At 38.3% G+C, this 10,880-nt stretch overlaps 2 protein-coding genes across 3 annotated transcripts; one reads left to right on the top strand and one right to left on the bottom strand.

Moving 5' to 3' along the window:
* The first annotated feature begins 181 nt into the window (after window positions 1-181).
* lrrc47 (leucine rich repeat containing 47) lies at window positions 182-4,902 on the top strand. The gene is made up of 7 exons (XM_053317120.1): window positions 182-764; window positions 1,672-2,118; window positions 2,507-2,623; window positions 2,786-2,901; window positions 3,517-3,619; window positions 3,801-3,890; window positions 4,419-4,902. The coding sequence occupies exons 1-7, from the start codon at window positions 195-197 to the stop codon at window positions 4,638-4,640; spliced, it is 1,665 nt and encodes a 554-aa protein (XP_053173095.1). The 5' UTR covers window positions 182-194; the 3' UTR covers window positions 4,641-4,902.
* A 1,873-nt stretch (window positions 4,903-6,775) lies between these two features.
* Window positions 6,776-9,820, bottom strand: LOC128356970 (L-rhamnose-binding lectin SML-like). 2 transcript variants are annotated; one of them, XM_053317176.1, is made up of 9 exons: window positions 9,720-9,820; window positions 9,484-9,516; window positions 9,267-9,326; window positions 8,694-8,829; window positions 7,930-8,039; window positions 7,448-7,492; window positions 7,218-7,350; window positions 6,996-7,099; window positions 6,776-6,874 (listed from the first exon to the last, which is right to left on the bottom strand). In XM_053317176.1, exons 1-9 carry the CDS (start codon window positions 9,742-9,744, stop codon window positions 6,858-6,860), a joined length of 663 nt encoding a protein of 220 aa, XP_053173151.1. In that variant the 5' UTR covers window positions 9,745-9,820; the 3' UTR covers window positions 6,776-6,857. The 2 variants fall into 2 exon arrangements, with proteins under 2 accessions (XP_053173151.1, XP_053173152.1); XM_053317177.1 differs by having other exon boundaries at window positions 9,267-9,314; window positions 9,720-9,774.
* Window positions 9,821-10,880: the final 1,060 nt, after the last annotated feature.

Genomic DNA, 10,880 nt, shown 5'->3' on the forward strand with positions numbered 1-10,880 from the left:
TGATTGTAATTGTATTACATTAAAAGTGTATTGGGGCAAACTAATAATTGTTTGGTTCTGGTCTATATGGGGCAGACAGCTCCGTCATATCTTTAGTAACGTGATAAACGAAATTAAAACAATTTATTTTGAAAACTGAAAGCGGAGGTCGTGTATTTGACTGCCTCGGTGAGATTGACAAGCCTCTCAACAGCATGGACGACTTAAAGAAATGGCCAGAAGTAGAAAAAGCGGCGACAGAGAAGAGACGTGAGTTGGTTTTGCAGGGTCCCACTGTAGACAAAAGGGTCTCCTGCGATGGGGGGCTCACCTCTACTATCTACTCCCTCAAACTGCTCAATTATCTGGAAGTCAGCCAGTGCCCGAGTTTGACAGAGATCCACGAAGACATCCAGCATCTGACAAACCTTCAAAGCCTTATCCTTTGCAGGAACAAACTCGCCTCCTTCCCGAATGTCATCGGCAACCTCAAGTCCCTGAAGGTCCTGGACCTCTCAGTTAATAACCTCACGGTTTTACCAGAGAGTATTACCCAATTAAAGGAGCTGAACACGTTTAATGTAAGCTGTAACAACCTGGAGGTCCTGCCGGAGGGACTGAGCCAGTGCACCAAGCTCTCCAACATCAACATCTCCAAGAATCGCATCACCAGCTTCCCAGCTGATCTGTACTCGGAGAAACTGGACCTCCTCAGCAGCCTGGTCGCATCTGATAACATCCTGGAAGAGCTGAGTGGAGATATTCACGTCCTAGCTGCTCTGAAGGTGGGCCCAAATTCATCCCTTAACCTGTTAAGGCTCACACTATAACACTATAAAAGCAATACAACACGACTTAAGATCACAATTTTCAATTAAGCTCTAATGCCCATATTAATTGATCCATTCTGATAACCACAAAGGGAGTAACCACTGTTTAACTGGTTATGTTACAGATAATAGTTCCTAGGTGGATCAAAGTTATGCTGAATTTAAGAGGATCTGTCAGTATTTTTGTTGAATATCTTAAATTATACATAAATTGGTTCCCATATTTTCTAAAATATAATGTAGAATTCAATTGTCAAATGAGTGAACAGAGGATGGCAAGTAATGTATCTGTGCCAGCTTAAGGGTACAATATACGACATTTTAGTCACATTAGAGCACCAGCATCTCATACCTAAAGAAATGAGTGCGTCTTTTACTCATTAAAGTTTGGGGGGGGGGGGGGGGGGGACATCTCACGAAACATAGGTAAAACTGTCCAACTAGGCCTATTTCTCACTTCAGATGTTTTCAGAAACATATTTACTGTAGCTGTAATATGAGACAGTTTGTGACTCAGCTGCCATGTTGAAAATGGATACTGGGAGTACATAGAGGGACTCATAAGCACGCGTGGCCATGTCGGCTATCAAAACAAAGGACATAGAAGCTGGCGTTACAACATACACTGAGGAGTGTGACTTCATTCTCTGCTCAGGATGCCATTACTCCACTATATCTTTACATAGCAGATAGCTGTTTGCTGAAATCTAGCGAGGCTGAACACGTATACTGTTGCACCTGTAAGTGTAATATATTCTTGTTGTAGTATGTCTTAAAACTTTAGGGGTAGGTGATTTTTTTTACAGAGTGCCTAACCTAACTCATGTACTTTGTTTGGTTCTCCTCATGCCTGCTTCCCCAGGTGCTGGATCTCTCAAACAACAAGCTGAAGGAGATCCCTCCTGATCTGAGCGACTGCCCCAAGCTAAAGGAGATCAACTTCAAAGGCAACAAATTGAATGACAAGCGCCTGGAGAAGATGGTCAACGGTTGTCAGACCAAGTCCATCCTCGACTACCTCAGAGGAAAAAAAAAAGCAAGACAGGGAGAGGATGACGCAGGCAGTACTGACAAAAGAAAGAAGCAACAGCAGAGGAAGAAGAAGGACAAGGTGGCAGATGAACAAGATGAGGTGGATGAACTGAATAAGATGGTGGTGAGGGTCCTCCATGTTTCAGATTCTTCTACAGCACTCACAGTCCAAGTGAGCGCAGAAGTGAAGGATGTCCGACCATACTTGGTGTGCTGCGTGGTCAGAGGGATGAACCTAAAGCCTGGGAATGCTCTCAAGCGGTTCCTGATGGCTCAGGTAATGTGAAAGCCTTCACACACACACACATCATCAACAGACCAAGTTAATGGTGTATGACTAACAACAAGAGTGCAGGTTGGACATTAGGGCTGGGTATCGTTTAAAAAATTACAATACCAGCACCAATCCAAGTACCCTTAAAGTGATACCGATACCAACTGAGTACTTCATTCCATACCCATCGCATTAAATCAAAGAACGCATGTGGTGATTGGCTGTGAGCAAATCCATACAAATAGTCATATTTTCTAGCTCTAGATGCTAAAAGAATTGATGGGAGGTATTGTTTGATGATACTACTTGGCATCGATTTATTTCGGTTATTTTGAGTACCAATACCCAGCCCCGGTGGTCACTATAAAGACTCTTCTGGTGTTTTTTCTAGACAAAGCTCCATGATGACATCTGTGGTAGAAGGACCACAGCAACCATTGCGACTCACGATGTGCAGCTTCTCAAAGGTCCCTTGGTGTATGATGTCAAGCCACCGACTGAGCTGAAGGTATGCTAACGATTGAGAGAATGAGAATGATTGTTGTTGATGTTCATTATATTCAGTCAGACAAGCAGTAACAATTTTATTGAAGTTCTTAAAAGTGTTGAGTTTTATGCTTGTTTGCTGTGTGGTCCTTTGAATTTCACACAAGAATATGATATCTGTTAGGTTGTGCCACTGGGTCGGAAGGAAATGACAGCCTTGGAGCTGATAAGACATCTTCAGCTTGAAGCTGACGAGCTGAGGAAGCAGAAGAAGAGGCAGAACGTAACTGGCCTCCACAAGTCAGTGCAACATATGACGCTTTCATACTTTACAGCACAAGTTTTATCTCTGTTGGGGAAAATGGTTCATAAGATGCTCATTAGTTAACTGCAGACTTGAGTAAAAGGACAATTTTATTAAAACCTCATAGACACTTTATAAGGTGATATTTAAAAGAAAAAAGAAAATGCAGCAAGTGACACATTTTACATTAGAGTAGCATGTAAGATGTCTGTATGAGTTTTGTTTTTGTTTGAACACAGGAGGGCAGTATAAGTATGTTAGCCTGATGTAGTTCCTCCTCAGTGTTTAATGAACAAACATTGATTTAAAACATTATTGATCTACTGCTATAATTACATGATATTTTAATAGTTGGTTATGATGGCGTGGCTCATCGATACAGTCAATATCTTTTTATCTGGGGTTGTTGAATCACTGTGTGCTTAAACTAAAGTGCAGGAAGATTAAACAGCTACTTGACAGGAACACACACACTGAGTGAAACCTGCTAATATGAGAATCTTTACTGAAAGCTGTCAGTTGCTCCAGAGTTCAGTCTTATTATTTTTTAAGTTATCTAAAGGTCATCTGTTCTGCATCAACTAATCTCCTAACTGTTTTACTTTTCATAGATATCTGCAGCTTCTGCAAGGGAAAGCTCTCTATCCCTGCCTAGTGGACGCAGAGGGACATGTGATCTCATTCCCACCCATAACCAACAGTGAGAAAACCAAGGTGTGTGTGTGTATGTGTGTGCACATTTTCTTTCTGGTTATCTTAAATGTGTCCTACCATAAATCAGAATTCCTGATGATGATTATTATATATTATTATTATAGACCACAATCTGCATCTGTATCTTTCCAGGATACAACAGAAATATTTGCATGATGAACTGATTGATTGTACTTCACAGATTAAGAAGTCAACCAAAGAGTTGTTCTTGGAGGTGACGAGTGCAACCAGCCTGCAGACCTGTAAAGATGTTATGGACGCTCTGATTATAGTATGTTTTCCCCTTTCCTCTCATGCTTCCCTTTTTTCTTTCTCATTAAATAAAAGATTAGTAGTTTATTGCACCTTTTTTTTAAAAATCATAGTTTTGGCATAACATCATTATGTGTTAAAATGAGCCTGGGTCCAAGGCTATATATGTGAAATCTAAAACAACATGAAGACATTATCTCACTCATATATGCTCTGTCACTCATAGATGATCTTGATAATTGTGTTGTTTTTAAAGTAGGATTTCTTTAAAAGCAGGTTTGTTTTTAGCCTACATCCAACATTTATGAGATTTTATCAAAATTTGGCTCATTCTGGGATTTCTTTTTAAAATTATATTTAGCTGTCAGTATTTTCATCATTTATCACTGCATGCTGCAATAAGTGCAGGATCTATTCTAATACCCTCCATTTCCCTTGCTGTTTAAATTAAATGACCAGTACCTGTCAGTCCTTCTTCAATGATCATATGAATATTCAAACACAACAACAGATCCTTTTTTAATGGTTATGTTTTGCTCCATGACAGAAAATGGCAGAGTTGAACAAGTTCACGGCCGAGCATGGAGAGGAGGCGGGGTCAGACGGGGAGGGGAGCGGCCCACCAGAGCCGGCCACCGGCAACGAGACCTCCAGTGAACTGATAGTCCAGCAGGTCCGAACAGTCGACCAAGACGGGAACCTGAAGGTTGTCTATCCGTCAAAGACCGACCTTCCCCAAGACATCAGCAACTTGACTGTCATTTGGTAGCCATGTTGTGGAGAACCTAGGATGTTTACACTCATTTACATGCTACATTAAGTCATTTAAACTATTAACATTGAGGGAAATTTCCAACATGCAACAAAATGAATTAATTAGAAAGAGCACAGAAAAGCTAACGATTACAACAACACTCTACAGCGCTTTGATTTTTGGGGGCATCTTAAATTGTTGCCTGCCAACGAATGTTAACATTTCTGATTCATGTACAGCTTTTTGAACATGTCCTTACTTTAATAAATCCTCTTTCCACCCTCTCAGAGAATACCCTTATTTTTATAAGTTGTGAACTGAAGACAAGTAGCCTGTTGATACATTTTATTTTGTTTTATACTTAGTTGGATAATTAAAATCTAGCATTAATACTCAGTGTTACATTGAAAGACCAGCTCTCCTTTAAAGTTGCATGTGGAGTGAGCGGCATGTTGATGGAATATGACAAGACCAAGTTGTCAGAATCACTGAAAGGAAAAGGTCATTGGAGATTAGTTGACAGGCCCCCTGTTGTAGACATTGCATGGAAGCAAAAGGTCATACTCCATCTAAAAGCTAAACTTCTTAACCTGCAGGTTTAACTATTCAGTACTGGTATTATTTTATTGTAATGTATTTGGATCAAGTTGTTTTTTACACTTCTAGACAAGTTTATGTTTATGTTAACGTAATATGCTGCCTTCACCATCAACAGTATGCTAAATTTTGCCAAGTGTATCTACATATTCTATAACATTAATATGCTAAACCTTTGAAGTTAGTTGTGAGCATTTTAAAAAGCTAATGTCTGAGTCCTGACTTGCTGAATATTACATATGGCGGGCTGTGAATGGCTGATTGTCTTAAAAGGGACCATTATCAGTAATTTTGTCAAGCTAATTTATTTTTTGGGCAAATATTTGACTGTATGCTCAGGACCTATTGTAGTTGCCTATTTTACAATGTGGTTCCTTATGATCATAAAGCTTAGACGTTACTCTTCTCAGCAGTCTTCACCATTTTACAATAGTTTACAAAGTTTTAAAAAGAAAGCCATGCTGTAAAAAAAAAAAGTACAACATTGGCACACAATGAAACCAATTAATTGAGACTAAGATCATATTCTACTTCATTCAGCTGTTTAATGAAGTGTTTGGTGTTTTGAATAGCTCATCAAAGTACTACATAAGAGGGCAAATGCCCATGGGCCATTGAGCAGAGCCATTTTTTTGGGCTCCACGGAAATATAACTCAAGGCTTGACCTATTCTTGATATTAATAAATGTGCTCGTTGACATATAATCATTGGTAGCTGCCATCACAGGTGATGAATCTCTCTGTGGCCTCACTGTCTGCACGTCTGTACAATGCTGCCTGCACATTGACTATACTATCACTTCTATATCTGCTACATGCCAACAGTATTGTGATTATCACATTACAATTATCTGTAACACAGTAATGTAACGCATTACAGTGTCTACATACAGTAATCACATTACAGTTACTGAACAAACACATGTTACTTGTGTTATATAAGCTCTGTGATTATTATGTATAAATTGGGCGGATATAATAATAATAATCAAAGGTGCTTTTCATGCACGCTTGTGCAACAATTGCCTGACCTCTCATGTTAACACAAAGCTAATAGAAACACTCACAAACCCACATTGATGCTCAAGCTGAGTGTCTGCTGACCCAAACCAAGCAGCCAAAACTTGTGTGTTGCTCGTTTGTACAGTGGAATCTCAGCTGGCCAGTCTTGTGCTGACTCCAAGTAGAAACAGGTTGTATATATATTATATTGAAGTGGTTATTATTTGTACAACATGGTGTTATGATGGTCAACACCCATATTATTTTATTTGTTGATATGTTTATTTTTACATGACAGCACAGGTGTTGCCATGAAGTAGCACAAAATTAATGTCACAGGGAGTAATTAAGTATAGTAACGCTTTTTAACAAAGTAACCAGTACTGTGTAATACATAACATTTTTTGAGTAATGACCCCAACACTGCATTAAGAAACTGAAATTAAGAAACAAGGAGAGTTACTGATATCAGATTAGATTCATGAGGCTCTGTTTGTGCATGAAGAATACTTAGATTAATAGCATAATAATAATCACAAATTGATGAGACACATGATTTAATGTGTTTTATTTAATGCATGTATATTATATTAAGATCTTATGGTAATTTCAATATGTCCTCGTCTGGGTTGATCACTGGTATGAGGGATCTGAAAGAAACAGATAAAAAATATTTTAAACAGATAATTGAACTGACTGACTGACTACAGTGCAGCTAAATAGCAATGTACAGGGATGTTGTGTGATACTTCAGTATGATGAGCTACTTACACTGACAAACATAAGCCACCTCCAGGTACTTAACAGTGCCAACACAGGGGTCTCCAAACACTGAGTTACTTGCCGCGATAGTACAGTTGTTTTTCTCATTGCAGCTGTGATGGCAGAGTGAAATGAGTGAATACAGGCTTGGAATCACTTGAAAGTTGATGGCATCTGATTTCCAAAGCTTTAAATCTGAATTTTAAGTTAACAAAGTGTGGGAAACTGTACCTCTCAGCGACTATGCTGGTGGGGCTTGAGCAGTCGATATTTTGGATCTGAGAGGCAGGCCGTTTGTAAGAGCAGGTGGTCTGGTCGTGGCGCCCATAATTAGCATTGTAGACAGATATAACCTGCCCGTCATCTGTCAAAAAGAGGAGTTGGAAGAGTGTTGATGAAAATATAACAATGTTCATGTTTTAATGCACCATACACACAAAGAAAATAATGTATGATCTTACCACAGTCCAGGTGTGCTATAGATTGCTCACATGTTATGAGGTGAACTGTCAAAAATGAATGGAAATGAATCACGTTAGACACATTTTGCTTCATATAAGTGTCAAAACTCAGTTAAATCAGAGCCAACAACAGTTATTAAAATAAGACTTAAGTGCAGCCCATCACTAACTCGAAAGAAACCTTATACCTCCTGTTTGAATCAAAGCTCAAATAGAAAAGCCAAAACCTTCAAAAATACAATGTGGATTTTTTTTTTTTTCAAAAAAGAACAAAACCATAATAGGGGTCACAAAATTAACTGTTTTTCATTTAACTCACAATGCATTTTTGACAGAATGTCTTATCAATGTGATCATTCATGCAGATACAGATATTTCCCTTGTGTTAAAAAGTATTTGGACATATAAACAACAGCAACCAACAAAAACGATGTTTGGGATTTTCCAGATGTGCATTAGTTTCATGCAGAAATGTGACTGACTTGATGGGAGGCAGTCGTAGCTTGTTTGCAGGTATTTATAGGTGTCTGTGCAGGGATCATTTTGTGCAAAGATGTCTACGCTTAGTTCACACACAAGTTTTCCATCACATCTGTAGGGAGAACATAAAGAGCATGATTTAGTAAAAATCAGACACAATAAAAAGCAACTGAAATACACTACAGTGTTATAACAGTGGGAAAGATTTTGTGCTCCTGTGTAGGTCAAGCACTGAACATGAAAGCAGGTGGATTGCACTGCAGCTGCTTTTTTGTATTATTCGACTACACAGATGTTTGTAATATTGTCTTCTTTGTGGTTAAAATGTTTTGTGTTGTTATGTTTGTGAGCAGTGTTGTCTATATATATCTATATATAAATTCTAGACAATTCTGACTAAATAAAATCTCATCTAATATTATTCAATTAAAAACATAGCTTATTTTTTGTTGTTGTTTTTTTCAAAGTCACAAGAAATACAAGCAGGCTGATGATAAGAGTAATCAGGCTGATGATAAGAGTAATCCTCTTCCTGTTCAACTGCTTAATAGATTCAGCTCCAAAAAGCCCCTGTCACCACATGCTCTTCACATCAAATGACCCATTTCCACTAGGATAGCAGTGGACAGTGATTCAAGGTGTTTTCTTCGCATCCTGGGAGCCAATCTGTGATCCTAAACCATGTCATCTCACTAAACAGATTAACTGAACATACTGTATGTGAACACACAGGTGACTAGAGGGGAAGCCCAATTTTTATGTGTACCTGGACTTCAGGACATCCACTGCACCCGACAGTGAGCACTCCCTATTAGTAATCTGCTCCTGAGGTTTTCCCTCGCTGCAGGTCTCACTGTCTTCACGTCCGTACAATGCTGACTTAACACGGATCACTCCAATATCTGTTTAATGATGGAGAAATCAGCAAAGGGTTTAAAGAAATAAATTAGAGACATTGTAGAGATTCTAAAAATGGATAAATAATGTGCAGATGTTGAATGTGCAGAGACTTTTAGGTGGCACTATGGAAAAACTGACTCAAGCTGCTAAGTACATAGTGATTCATTCATTTTGTCATAATTATTTGTTTGAAATAATCACAACCCTGATTTACTTCATCAATCATAAACTTCAGTACAAAGAAAATTCAGTTTATTATTACAGAAACAGATCCTGTTCACATAACACACATGAAATTCTTCTTAATGTAGAAAAAACCTGTACAATTTAAACCTATTTTATGCCTTAATAATTTAGTCAGATGATAAAAGCAAAACCAAACCAACTCATAAGAGCAAAAATAAATGTTGTGGTCAGAAACATTTTAGTAGAGTCATACCACAGCTCAGGCGATGAACATGGTTGCCTTCACAGGTGGTAGTTGTCTCTGTGGGGACACCTAAAAAACCCACATATAGATTAGTTTAAGTCAATGACGTACCTACTGTAAATAAAGTATCTTCATACCATATGCACACACACACACACACACACACACACACACACACACACACACACACACACACACACACACACACACACACGCAGATATGTACCTCCACTAACAAGCAAACAAGTTGCTGCCAGCACTGAAAAAGAAAAGAAACACCACTGTCAAACTTGGTCTTCACCAACCATGAAAACAAAACTGACTGTTAAGAATGAACTATATGTCAAAGTGATCCTGCTTCTTAATCAAGAAAACACAAATTCTACAAAATCACAATCTAAAAAATAATACCTACATTTATATAAAGCCAAGTAATTGTTATTTAATAATCAGTATACTCACAGAGTGTGGTGCTGAAGCAGAGCATGGTTTCAGTGGTAGGTGATCAGTGAGAGTAAAGGTGGGAGCAGACACGCTCAGTATTTATTCATGTGGATCTGGGACAGTCATGCACCTGTTGTGCAATATAAACCCAAATCTGAGTCCAAGTGCTCATATTAAACTGGCTATATTTCATAAAAGAAAAACAGGACAATCCCAAGAGAGGATAGAAATGCAGCCCCATAGTCTCCAGTAAAAGCAAAAGAGAGAGTATTGTTACGGACTCGACTTAGAGGAGGCTAAGCCAGTGTAGGAAAAACAAATTTGGGAGTCCTGAGGACACAATGTTTTTTGTCATCTGGACTGGAAACAACTTGCATAAATATTCAATAAAATGTGAACTATAAAAGCAGCCAACAGAAATGTTCTGTTGGCTCCTGCATGTCTGGAGGTGAGGCATGTTGGTATGCAATGGTTTGTCAAAAACAACACTTGTCTGATGCAAGAAAACAAGTCCATTGCACTCAAATTCAGGAAAAGTAAATATTTAGTTTAAATATATTTCATGAATGACTAACTGAGGTATTACAACAACAAAGAGACTCCCAATGTTGTTATGTAAAAGTCTCCCAAATACATACAGATTTGGTATGGGACACATCATGGTGATGTCCAATGGTTTGTTTCAGAGATATTGAATAGTTTGCGGTTAAAGACATTAGAGTTAAGTTTGAAACTAAATATTGATGTGGGGTGAGTGAAATACAAACATACCATTAATTTTCCAGAGACCCCTGGTGGTAGTGGAGAGAAATAAAAGACTTGAAGGTGTCTGTGAAATCTTGTGTCATTTGTGACTCACAAACACCATCTATTGATGTTTGGAATTTAGTAAAATACACCACTTTACTCTCAGGCTCAGATATTCTAACTTTGTGGCAGCATGTGCAGCAATATTGGCATGACAATATATAATAATATATAAGAATCTATAATAACGCTCAGAACATCATAATGAAATAACTACTATAAAGGTAACATTTTTCCTCTGACTTTCAGGGAGGTTTAAGTGCTGCCAGCTCTACTGCTGGGTCTTTGTTGGGTGGAGAGTTGAATAAACTGTGAAAACAAGTTCTTAAAAAACATGGTCAAGCTAATTATATATCTGTATATATGAGAGAC

Source organism: Scomber japonicus, chromosome 4, assembly GCF_027409825.1.
Source record: "Scomber japonicus isolate fScoJap1 chromosome 4, fScoJap1.pri, whole genome shotgun sequence".
Classification (NCBI taxonomy): domain Eukaryota; kingdom Metazoa; phylum Chordata; class Actinopteri; order Scombriformes; family Scombridae; genus Scomber; species Scomber japonicus.

What these genes read in the sequence shown, in the direction of transcription:
- LOC128356970 (XM_053317176.1), bottom strand. Translation starts at nt 9,744, where the DNA reads ATGCTCTGCTTCAGCACCACACTCT. An exon ending in CTGCTTCAGCACCACACTCT is followed by an intron (nt 9,517 to 9,719) that starts GTGAGTATACTG and finishes TTTCTTTTTCAG; the next exon opens with TGCTGGCAGCAACTTGTTTG. An exon ending in TGTTCATCGCCTGAGCTGTG is followed by an intron (nt 8,830 to 9,266) that starts GTATGACTCTAC and finishes ATCATTAAACAG; the next exon opens with ATATTGGAGTGATCCGTGTT.
- lrrc47 (XM_053317120.1), top strand. Translation starts at nt 195, where the DNA reads ATGGACGACTTAAAGAAATGGCCAGAAGTAGAAAAAGCGGCGACAGAG. An exon ending in ACGTCCTAGCTGCTCTGAAG is followed by an intron (nt 765 to 1,671) that starts GTGGGCCCAAAT and finishes CTGCTTCCCCAG; the next exon opens with GTGCTGGATCTCTCAAACAA. An exon ending in AGCCACCGACTGAGCTGAAG is followed by an intron (nt 2,624 to 2,785) that starts GTATGCTAACGA and finishes GATATCTGTTAG; the next exon opens with GTTGTGCCACTGGGTCGGAA.